The sequence below is a fragment of the Ornithodoros turicata genome, chromosome 2, assembly GCF_037126465.1.
Source record: "Ornithodoros turicata isolate Travis chromosome 2, ASM3712646v1, whole genome shotgun sequence".
NCBI lineage: Eukaryota > Metazoa > Arthropoda > Arachnida > Ixodida > Argasidae > Ornithodoros > Ornithodoros turicata.
In genome coordinates, this window is record NC_088202.1 from 62,448,754 (window position 1) to 62,461,663 (window position 12,910).

At 45.8% G+C, this 12,910-nt stretch overlaps 1 protein-coding gene across 1 annotated transcript in view; it reads right to left on the reverse strand.

The window, feature by feature from the left end:
* Nucleotides 1-11,324, reverse strand: part of LOC135383612 (phospholipase A2 hemilipin-like) — a 77,659-nt gene extending 66,335 nt beyond the window's left edge. Inside the window, exon 1 of the mRNA XM_064613003.1 lies at nucleotides 11,243-11,324. Coding sequence (XP_064469073.1) covers nucleotides 11,243-11,273 — 31 coding nt within the window. The 5' untranslated portion in view covers nucleotides 11,274-11,324. The remainder of the gene's footprint in view (nucleotides 1-11,242) is intronic.
* Between the last annotated feature and the right edge of the window lie 1,586 nt (nucleotides 11,325-12,910).

Genomic DNA, 12,910 nt, shown 5'->3' on the forward strand with positions numbered 1-12,910 from the left:
CAAAGGCATGGAAGCTGTCATATAATGGAATGCTGGCTCGCTAAATTTGTAGTTTTAGTTCACTCTTAAGGTTCAGGTATCACTGGATGCAAAAACCTTAACTAGGATATATGTATCCTGCATTTTACATATGTATACGTATGAAGTATAAGATTGCATTATTACAACTGCCTTTTTGAGAGCAGCGAAAAGCCTCACAGATGTTTCTGATATTTCTAGATCTTACATCGGTTACAAACATGACCTGTCCAACGCCTAAAGCAATGGGGCCAATGAAACGCAGGAATTGGAAGCTACCAAAGCTAGCCAAGCTCGCCAAAAAAAAAAAAGCAAGACGGATGGAGGATAGAGTATGAAGGGTGGAGATGCGTTGAGGGTGCATGAGTTCGTCGGGGAGAGCAAAGTATTAGATGGGCCGTTGAGCAAGACCTCCCTTCTGCAGAAAGAGGACAAGGTTTCTTGCTTTAGCGGAACGTGCGGCAGAGGGACCACCAAAGACACACACACAATTGACACAAAAAAGTGTACGCTCCACTTTGTCCTCCAATCAGAAGTGAGAACCCTATCATTCACGGCAATGATTGGCGCAGAACCTGCTATGCGGTGAAGCTGTTTTTACTGTGTTCGAAAGGTGCGACCTTTACGCCACAGCCGTCTCTGCTTTACACCACACTCAACTCCGTCAGACCGCTGCGTAGTCACGGTAAAAAACGACGACGCACAGCTTTCACAGTACTCTCTCCTACACTCTTTCCCGCTCACTCTTATTTACGAACGTTTTATGCATTTAGAGGCATGTTTAAGCGCACATAATTCGAACGAACCATGCATTACAACTACAATACTGACCGGCAAGTGGCCAAGCACATTGTCAAGTGCTCTAAAGCACAAAAGCGCTGGACAGTCGTCGGTGTGAAAGGAAAGGCATTATATGGTGAGGCTGGGTTCTTGGAATTTACTGCCATGTGTCCAGTCTTTTTTAAATTAACTTCACTAGGTAACTGCTGCAATTTATTAGGTAAAATTCCCTTCGACTGACTGATGGTGACACCACTATGAATGAGGATATTGCATTACTGCACATTATCTAGCACACAGGGTTTTCTGACATTGGCTAGTTTTAATCACCTGGCTATGTGGTCAATATTCTGTGAAGCGTGGGGCTTCCTAATATGCTGGATAATCTGAAATGACATAGTGAAATAACACATTTCTTGTTGTTGCTTTTACTTTTGATGAGATGCATGAGTTTGCGCTCTTGCAGGCTACGTCCAGAAGTTGATTGACCGTGTGCTGGAACTCGTCTCACAATGGCCTTCATACCGAGTGGCTGAGGAGGCTGTTGCACGAACGAGGCAGGAAACTCTGAGTAGCAAATATGGCCCAAAACCAAGCCTTGACCAGGCACAGCAGGAGCACCGTTCTCGCTACAGCTGCTAAGTGCGCTCGGTTGCAGTTGCTATTAGATGCTAAGGGTGACCAATAGCTTCAACCGTTTCAGCATGCTCTGTGATCACCTCATGGGGTATAGGACTTAGACACATGTACAGTTTGGCATTTCTGCACCACTTGTTAATACGTTGGCCCTGAAGTTTTAGGGTTTTAATTCTTTTCTTCAAATTCAGGGGTGAAAAATAGTCAAATAATTCCATGTAACAAATCGTGCAAATTAAGGTTGAAAAATATTCATCGGACTGAATTTGGAGAGTAAGTAGCATTCTAGAGCTTAAGATGAAGCCCTGTTATACGAAAATTTTCCAGCCTTTCTTTGCCAATGCAGTCTTCATTGTTGTACACGCACCAAGAGAGCACTCCTTGCTCTTTAAATTTTCACAGTTGTCACCTGGTTCCAAAGTAGTGTCTTTTGATGCTGTCCTATGAAAAGCATGTGTCGACAGCCCCTACACAAAGGTTGTGCCCATTTGGCATGTCCAAAAGATGAGCTGCGCCCTTGATGACCTTGCACGGAAAGAGAAACCTGCCTACTGCAGCGGGTGGCCAGCAATGAGCCGGACACTACTGTCATGAGACGACTGGGCAGAGCAGCAACTGCTTGCATTATTTGCTAGTATCTCTGTCCCTGCTTGGATTAAACTCAGAAGCTTTCATACAAACTTTGATCATCCGATGGGAACCATAGGTCGTAGGGTGGTTTAGGCCTACGTTAACATTCGTGGTCAGAAGTTTGGAGAGGTAGCGAACTGCGTATCTTGTGAGTGATTAGGATGTCACTGCCTTGCGGGTTTTGCTTTAGTAATAGTGTTTAACTTGAAACAGGTGAGCCATGTTTTGGAGTGCAAAGTCAATGAAAAATTTGGCTAAACACTAAAGCTTGAGGATGTGTTGTGATCAAGCTGCCAGAAAACAGAGTTAAGTTATACTCCTGACACACGTGCATACTTAGGGCCCTATATCTCAAGGCATTTTGAAAATTCCGCAGGTGAAAATACAAAACACTGACTCAGGGCTGTTTCCACCGTTTCTGCTTGACACATCTTGCTGCCCTGCCCACTAATGCGGTTGAGATAAAAGGCTCTTAATGCAGCCATTTTTCAGCGGTATCAACTTTATTCCGGAATTGACCGAAGTTAGTATTTTGCCTAGGACAGATGTAGCACGTAAAATGCAGCAAACTCATGACATAGCAACGCTTAGTACCCTACATCCCTCCAAAGCATTTGCTGGAGGTACGTAGCATTTGGACCTGTATCATACACATGGACACTGAAGTGGTTGTGCTGGCCTGGGCCACAGCTGTACATTACCAGGGGCTATTTTTGTGGTCATTGTGTTAGAAACAGGTGACAGTCGGTGACAGTCGAGATGTAGCACCTCTTTCTTGCTCAAGCAGCAGAAAAATTGTGCCTGTTTTTATTGTGTCGCTTTATTCATGAAGCGTTCATGAAGGCTTAATTTTCTTCACCCTGTGTATAAAGTGTATCGTGAAAAGCAATCGGTTAAAAGTGTGTGCTTAACAAATTGTCAATATGTAGCGTGTTATAAGTATGTGTCATATGTACATTGTCACAACTCACAGAGCTGGCAAAGTGACTGAGGGTTAGTCATTTGAGTTTTGTTGATAACCTAGGTAGCAGTGAGTGCACTGTGCAGATGTCACCCAGGTGGTGGATGATCACGATAAGGGGAGAATATTTGTGTTGTCTGCAGTCCATCCCCCCATGCAGTCCAGTGTTGAGTGTAGTCGGATTTTTGAGTTCTCATAAACTAAGGGGATTTACATAGCGCCTCCATTAGGAACAGACATTCGCACAGAAAAAGGTCATGAAGTGAAGACCAGTGTCATATTAATGCATGTCAACTGCAATACAATTAAAATTTTGGGCTACAGATTATTTATATAATCAATTATATTCACAACCAGTGGTTGGCCGAACAAGCCCCACTACTCTGGGCAACTTTCTGCCATTCCTCAAACTAGGCCAAAGAATTCTCGCCACTGGAACCTTGTCAAGTGCTGCATTTCATCCCTGTGATTGCTTTGTGCCGTATTGAGGCTAAGTGTCGTGTCATTCTCCATGTTTCTTTGTTTTACCTTCTGCTACGACTCCATGGGCCATGAAGGGTCACTGTACAGTGAAACCTTTTTAAAGCCTGCTTGGAGAGGGACGCGGAAAAGCTACGCATTAAGCACTAGTACAGCTTAACAGGGCCACCTTATATACATGGGAGGTAAGTCCGGTGATCAGCATTACTACATTTAAAGGAGAACTACTGTTTAAGAGTGTACACTTTAACAAGGTTTCACGTTAAAGCGTGCAAACATTGCTCGTGTTCATTGCTGAGTGTGAATTGCTTCCATGTTGTGACCTACTCTAAGATGAATTGCCATACATCAAATTGTCCATGACAAAGTTTGCTTATTGTTCGGATGCTATAGTTGCGTACTACTAGGCCGCCATTTTCTCCTTCTAGAAGTACAACATTGTATGGTACGTACATCTCGCCTGTGAAAAACAATGCATATGTGATTGCATGAACAGATCCCACACAAGCAGCGGAGTTAGACAATGTTATTGAGCTACTCTGACTCTGGCTTTGTCCTTTATTCTGATGTACGGTTAAAAAGTAATGGCAACAGTAACATGTTACATTGTTGCCTTGTAACTGATTATATTTTCAGTAAAGCAACTTGCTAGGGCGGGCAAAAAATTGGGCATGGTTATCAGTAACTGTGATCAGTTATTTTTTGCAACATGCACAGCTCTGGCATGTGCACTGGTCGCAACCTGCACAAAGGAACCTATTGACCGGAATTTCCTCGCACTGTGTTGTTCTAATTAAGCGTGCAGAAGGCAGTACATGGTGCATCATACTGCGCATCATGGTGCATTAAGCGCGTTTCGGATGTGCATGAAGTTCTCCCTGGTTAATGTATGGCTGATGTCGGCACACTTTGTCTGTTGATAGCTCACGCAGTGATACTGTTCATTTACAATTGTTCAGTGGGCTCCCACGATAACACATTGCACTTGCGATGTTGCATATCCTTTCCTGCTATGCATTTGTACATATTTCTAAAACCAGTACATACATTGAAGTAAAAACTATACTAATTCTGCACGTGATTGTACAGGCACTGTCTACGCTCCTTAACTGCACGATTTTTTTCTTGTTTCCCCCCTGGTGTTAACTAAAGCAGCATTATGCTTTGTAGCCAGTATGTATGACAGCTCTGCCCTAAAAAGACCGTTTCTGCTGACCACTGTGCATCCAAGTGTCAAGTGGGATGCTTGTGGCATCTGTATTAATGTATGTACAACCGCTTTAACGCGGTACTATGCGTGTATGAGCACGCATATAAGAAACGGATAGCCCTATACGAGTACATGTGCAGGAACAATGAAAACGTGCAGTATCAGCCTCCGCGCGGTTACCTAGTCTGGTAGCCTTTCTTCATGTAAATGCAAGACACATATTTTTGCTTATTGCTTTGAACGTTGTTGAGGCTATTTGTTCTGTCTATCCTTTCCGTTTCTTCGGCTCACCTTCTACTGTAGTATTTAGAATGCACGAACCGTTGTTAAAAAAAACTGCGGGTCCTTGTGAAGTTCTCGTTGGCTGCGGCACTTTCTTTACTGTAATGTGCTCAAAGAAAAGTATCACGGCGACACTGGCTGGTGCACTATTAGCAAACTGTAGGCTTCCAAAGCTCGCGGAGAGATCGCCAATGTGAAGTGGGATCAACTGACAAAGCTACGTGTTCACAGTGCGAACCGTGAAGCGCGGCGAGGCTTCTACTTCGATGCTCAGAGCTCGGCAGATGTTGGCGCTACAACTTCGGCACTAAACACATCATTTCTTATAAGAAATATGATAAAAACTCTGCGGTGGTCCCCGATAGCCCGTGCCAGCTATTCAGCACGATACAGCGGCCATGACGGGGTGTAAACAAACTGGTTGCCAGGCAGAGCTGGCTAGGTGTGGCTATCCAATCCGCGCAGCTCCATGTATGACGTCACGAGTGGAACCGCCGCCCGGTAGTTTCGGTTTGAATTTTCTCACGAAGGAGTAAGGAAATTTGGAAAGCAATGTGCGTTTATGAATGAAGTTGGGACCACGGTTCTGAATATCACAACGTCTCCATACTTTCGGAACAGCAGCGGAACTGCTGTTCCGGTTTGTGGTTTAAACACGCATGTGGTTGGAACCGGCATGTGGTTTGAACATGATGGCGGCCCACCACACTCGTCTGGCAGTGACAAAAGATTTTTGGACAATCTCTTCGGGGACATGTGGATTGGCCGTCATGGGCCGGTTCCCTGGCCACCGAGGTCCCCAAATCTGACACCACTGGACTTCTCCTTTTGGGGCAGAATCAAGGGCGCCGTGTACCAGACGGAGCCCACAGAGCCAGAAGAATTGCAGCAAACAATAACCGCCTTGTGCCGTACCATCCCACCACAAGAGCTAAAGAATGCTGCAAGAAATGTATTTTACAGATGCCAGTTGTGTATTGGCGAAGACGGCAGGCACTTCGACCACCTTTCTAATAAGGCAATCTAAGGCAATCTAACCGTGTGACTCCGTTTACCTGATTGATAATAGGATTGCGGTCTGTTTCACTCTTCGTCTTTACCGATTTTGTTTGCTTATTTCTTCCCGCCTTCTTCGCAGAGGGAGAGCCCTTGGGCGGAGCTTGTATCCGCGGCGAAGCAAAGGCATCAAGAGCGCTCAACTTGCGATAGGATTGCGGGTGCTTTTTGGGTAGCAATTTTTCTCTGAAAAACGTGCGCAAAACGAGTGCGATGGTAAGCGTACGCGCAGCCCTTCGCTCACCGGTAAGCGTACGCGCAGCCCTCCGCTCACCGGTAAGCGCACGGGTAGTTCAACGCCCACGCGGCGCCCTCCGCACGCGGGAAAAAAATTCGCGAGTGAAGTCGGCCCAGACACGACGGTGGCTGAAATGGACAAGGCCCTATAATACTTCAGCCTTCCTTTCTCTTCGTTGTGCGCGGACTCGGCGGAAATGCATACGTGGAAATAAGTTTCAGGCAAACCACTAGTTATTAGTACACCGCAGGAATATGGTTTGGATGTTTTTGGACCTCTAGCACTGCCTGCCGTCTATGTTCTCCATCCCGCCAACATGGTGAAATGCCTCTCTTACAGATTGCTTACGCCCGCTAATTTTACTGTCCGAAAATTTCGCAGCCATGGCCTTCCCAACTTGTTGCAAAACAACCCGAAGAAATTTTGGAACATTCTGTCACCACCGAAATCTTATCACATCACTTTAACGGATTCTTCCTGGGCTGTTCTACCGGATAATCTGAGTGCCTTCCGAATTTGCTTCCTTCTTCTGATCCGTTTTCAGTACTGATAGCTCAAGCATTCATCCCTCCTTATCAATGCTTTTTACTGCATGAATGTCCCAGATAGATATTAGTTCACATGGCGTTTGCAAAATCATCGAAAACATAAAATGTCATCATCTGCTAGACCAGATTGAGTTAACCCCAAGATATTACACAGCACTAGACTAATATCTAGTGAAATCCTGTGTTGCATATTCAATCAACCTCTTCATCTGTCCAGCCTGCCCAACGACTGGAAAACAGCCATGGTCAATCCAATACAAAAGTCAGGTGACACGCAGCTTGCACAAAACTACCGTCCGATTTCTAGTGCATGCGTATCATGTAATAATTGCAATACTACTAAATAATAAATAATGTCTTCTACCCTTTGCATGATCGATTCAGGAAAAACTTCTCTTCCGAAAGGCACCTAGCTTGCTTTGTTCATGATATTCTTTCTCATGCAGGAATGTTGAACAGTATGGCAAATGCCCCTGAACATTAACAAATGTCAATACAAAACATTGTCTCTTTCTCATGACAACGACTCAGCATCCTTTCCCTATTTTCTTACACAATCGACAACGTCATTCCGCCACGAGCAGATTCTTAAAAATATCTTGGGGTTCATCTCTCAGCAAAACATGACAGGGAATACACACATTGACTACATAATCTCGAATGCTAAACGTTCACTTGGCTATATTAGTCGAACACTGAAGCGGGCACCTCCTCACTTAAAACATTTAGCATATCTCACCCCCACTCGCCCAAAACTGGAATACGCCTCCGCAATATGGGACAAACAACCCTCGTTGATAATCTTGAACGCATCCAAAACAGGGCAACACGATTCATATTCAACAATTACTGCACCACAACGTCAGTAACTGCACTGAAAGCTGAGCTTAAAGGACGACGGAAGCGAAAATAAGCTGCAAAGCTGTTTGCCTCATATTGCGATGCGTACCAAGACAATCCGGAATTCGACTTAGATTTACGTATATTAGTTGAAATGCCGCCACAATCGCGATACAAAATTCGGCCGCGGAGTACTCTGAGCCCCTGGTGAGCGTCGCCGCGCCGCCGTAGCAGACCACGGAAGTGACGCACGTTGTCTCTCCTGCTGGAGGCCCTGACTTTCATTTCGCGGTTGTTTTGCGATCGGAGGTTGATTTTCGCGACAAGAAAAATTGTACATGCTTGTGAAGTCTTTCCTGGCTGTGCTACAGCATGTTGCCGACTTCCTTTCAGCAACGCGAGGACATAGTGTTCCTTGCACGGACTACACACGGATAGACAACACAAACATAGCGTCAAACATCGACTGACGTTTATTACAAAGACAACACTACCAATGCTGGCCCCCAAAAATCCATCCGAAGGAAGGTGATCTCATTCTCTCTAGCGGTGAGAGTTTCGCTGCTTACATTGCTGGCTGTCTTACCTTGCGTTGGGCCGGGATATGTTTCAGAACAAACACGCTCTACTGGTCTGTGGTTGTTTCTGTGGCCGTATTGGCCATTGGCGCTCGACTGGCAATCTAGAGATGCGAAGTTCAGATTCGGTTGATGTCTGACTTTTTTTATGACTGTCATGTTTCAATTGTTTCCGAAAGATAGGAATCTTATTCTCGCCGCGAATCCGTCTATGCCTACTTGCAGACAGGTGAAACAAGACAAGGAGTGCGCAGACATATTGTTGACGAATGGTTCAAACCAAATCCAGAGGTGTTCATTAGCCTTGACTTGTCAACGAAGTACATCAGGCTGAAAGAAGGAGGGGGCCCACTTGACGTTTCGGCGTACGTCTGATTCTCGCTACGGGGAAAAAACGGAGACGAAGAAGCATGTACGAACCCATCTCTCATAGGATATATCGCCTTCAGGCTTCCACGAGATCACCGAATCGAACATCTTCAGGCGTTATTCGGAATTCGCCGTGTTTATCCCGTTCACCGGGCAGCCGCACATGGAGCTCGAGAGATATTTGACGTCACGCGCTCCTCAGATTTTCCCGCAATGCTTTGCGGCAGCGGGCGCGCTCCATGGGCGATCGTGTCGGGTGGGCGGCCCAGCGCGCTCGTAATCGTCAAAAATATGCCCATCCGTACCGCGAACTCACAAAATACTAGTGGCAACATAATTCTACGTAATATTTACACCTTGTTCGGTCTCTTTTTTGCAGTGGACAAATTTCGCTTCCGTTGTCCTTTAAGCCCTCGACCTTAGCACATCGTTGTACCATTTCAAAGTTGTCCCTCTTTCATCGATTCTTCAATACCATTCCTACAGATCAATCGCCGGTCGTTCGTGCCGATATCATATTCACCCGTCTAGACCATAGTAATAAAATCACGCGTCTTCACTGTAACACAAACGCATTCTTGAAGTTATTCTTTTGTTCCACCATAGTCATTTGGAATGACCTCCCAGAACACATAGCCACCACTCACGATCACCAGTCATTTCTGAACATTATACACCCGCTAAACTGACTGCTACTTGCAAAGTGTATTAAGTATGTTCGTGTTCCTCAATGGTGTACTAACTCTTTTGTATTATGACCTCTTTTCTTTTCCTTCTTTTTTTTTCTCTCGTCATTGGAAAATATTCGCTATATTTTATTTGTATTTTATATAATGTATTTACTGTTTTTCCACGTGTGTTCAATGTTCCACAGTAACTGTATGGATGTAAGTATACTGTAATTGCAACTGTTTTTTTCCACCCCCATGAAATGCCCGTAAGGGCCCATGGGGTAAAATAACTAAATAAATAGGTAAATAAATAACGACGCGGCGTGACTCTCTGAAAGCTGAAGAGCGTCGTCCCCATATCTCAAACCGAACTCTCTGTTCATATACGCCGACAGCGATGTACAGAGATTTCCCTATGCACGCCTGGTTTTCGCTCCCGCCCGAAATTGCGCAATACAGCTCGGCTACCAGTGCGTTCGAATAGAGCCTGTGCTGTACATGAGACTCGTTGATGTAAAACTTACAAGTTCACAGCCATGCAAATGACAGTATGCATTGTTCAAATGCAATTTGTAACTAGGTTTTGCAGCTTCTTATAATACATAGCACCATTTGCACTCGTTTGCGCAATCGCCAACGCTCTGCCGTCTCATTTTACTGCTGTTCTCCTCAGTGTTGGTGTTCAAATTTGAGAGACACATATGAAATTTAGCTGCACTGATATCGCAATATATAATCGTTCCCGTCGTGCTGTGTATACGAGCCGACTCTAATTTCACACTTTTGGCAAACGAGACAAGTGCGATCAGCGCGACGACAGCACGACAGGGTTAATCACTCGTTTGACAGCCACTTTCAAACGCCTGAAACGCCCGCCAGAAGCTGAGGGGAAGGTTGAGGCCGGATTTGTTATCGCTTTCAGCCTTCCAGGAATAAGAGAATACGGGCCGGTGGAGTGTCCCACACCCTGGCCTCGTAGTCTCTGATTGATAGTTTGAGTGACGAAAGCTACACTTTTGCTGTCGCTCCACTTTCCGTGATGCAACTTTACCTCTGTCGGTGCCGATTTTAAACACCTACTCAGTCAAAACTCCTCTTTTGGGGGTTCTGGTGCCTGAGTCCTTAACAAGAAAATCCATGTCCTAATCACAAGGTTACGGTTCCGTCTTATGTCAAGATAGATTCGCATCATTAGTTGCCAACTCCGCAAGAAGGAAGGGTGGCTCTGCTCACCAAAATCTGCTATGCATGAGCCTTTAACAATCCACAAAGCATCCCCGTAGTGCAGGCGACCTCTATCCTTGCTCACAGGCACCTCCACATTGGGGTCACCGAATAGTTTACCCTATCTAGTGACTGTAATCGATTTGAGGGCATTTTGAGCAACGTTTTTGATCATTGTGAGCTCAATGTCCAAAGTTTTGAGGTCATTTCGGCCGCATTAGGGTCTAGTTTGAAAATGTGTGGTTTTGTTTTTGTTAGTGCTATTCTTTGTTTGTTTTTCTTCCTTCTCCTGTGAATGGCGTTCTCCTCCCTCTTCAAAAGACAGAAGACTAAATAAATTGTCTTTTTGACAATGCAAGTTCTTGCAACGGAGTCAGCAAGATGGGACTGAATGCGAAGGCTGCCAAACGTGCGAACATGTCCGGGTTTCGATATGTTCACCTCAAAAGATGATGGTGATGATCGTGATACAGATGTCGTTCTCGGCAAGTTCTGCCCCATAAGAGTTTCTTCCAAGACAGCTTCGCGTTTTTCCTTTCCTTGCTTGTTTTGAGTATGTCGTTCCACAGCGGTCGTTTTTCCTTCGAACTTCGGAATTTAACTAATTTCTAAGTTGTGTATAAACTAAGAAAGACTCTCGAATACGTCAAATATGTTTTGAATATGTATTTGTACAAGCATATTCCGAACGGGACTCACCATATTCATGAAAGAGACTTACGTGGGCATACAGCCGTGCGTCCACAGATCATTGCGAATGTATCCTTATTCTTTCAATGAGTTGAGAGCGATTGTGAGTGACAGCAGCAAAGCACTATGAACAACTTATTTCACTGATACGGTAATTGTCTGGGACAGCTGTCCACACAATATACAGCAGATGCTGGCGCGCACAGCAGTCTCTTTCAAGTTGATATATGTGGTGTATTGCATCACCATCACGTACGCATTGTGTTGTACGGTGTTGAACTTCTTTTTTTTTACCTGTCACAGTTGCGAGGTAGAAACCGTCGAACAAACTTTCCTTTCATTCCCTGACGTGAGACGAGCAAGATACACTCCCACTACTTTCTCGAAGGCACGTGACTTCGCCTGCAGCTGCATCGCTGGCGCGATGCTAGTTGCGATATCACAGGCCGGCGAATCCCATTACTCACGGTGCCGATTTGCTACGCGTGTATTCCCCTTTTTGCTGCAAAACTTTGATGCAGGTTCAGGTCGATACCTAAAACCGTCCTTAAGAAAGCGGTAACATTTCCTTGAGTTTGAGGAACACGAAAAACGATGACGACGACAGAAGAATCCTACCAGCAATGAAGCTTTAATTAATGCAGAAGGTACAGTGGGTACAGTGAGAAGAACAGGTGAGGGGGAAAGCGAGAACGGAATAACATTTTCTCCGGTAAGCCTGGCACCGAAGCAGTCAAACGCAGGAGGAGAGCAGTCAAAGCAGGAAGGGAGTAGTCACCCGCGGGCTTCCTTTCGTCTTTTCGTACATTGACGACATTCTCGTTGCGAGCTCCACTCACACCCATCATCTCGAGCATCTTCAAGTGCTTTTTGCTCGCCTAGCTGAACACGGTGTCGTCGTCGATGTCGACAAGTGCAAGTTCGGAGTTCTCTCTTTGAAAGTCCTCGGCCACATCGTCCCCGCTCAAGTCATTGCCCCGGTCCAGCTAAAAGGCACTGCAATCGTGAACTTTCCGCAGCCGCAAAACTTTGCGCCAACTGCCCATTCCCTCGGCCTGGTCAGCTTTTATCGGCGTTTTCTTCCACACTGTGCCCATACCTTACGCCCCCTTATGAAGCTCTGTTGCATCACAACAAAGCATCTTCTGCCACACTCAGTTGGACGAGGGACGCATTGGAAGCTTTCGTTTCAATCAAGCCATTACTCGCTTTGACCACTCCTCTTGCCCAACCAAGCCCTGGCGCGCCAGCTGCCCTCATGGGAAATGTGTCTGACACTGCTGTTTCGTGGAGGTTGGCGCCCGCTCGCTTTGTTTTGTAACGCTCTCGAGCCCGCTGAGACGAGGTCGAGCACGTTCTGCAAGGAACTTCTTGCGTCATTCCTCGCTGTGAAGCATTTCCGGCACTTCCTTGAACGTTGCGTTAGCGATCGCAAGCCGCTAACCTGCGCCTTCACGTCCGCAAGATCTCGTTATTCCCGATGTCAGGTTAGGCAGATCGCCTCGTTGGCGGATTCACCCCCAGCACTGAACATTTCTCCGGTGCTTGAACTGCCTCGCTGAATCCCTCAGCCGCATATCAGCCCTCACGCCTTTATCGCAAGAAGCCATCGCCGGTGCCCAGCATGCACCTGTCTCATCCTAGAATCCAGGCCACCCAAAGACTCGTCTGCACGTTTCATCTGGCCGAAAATGAACAC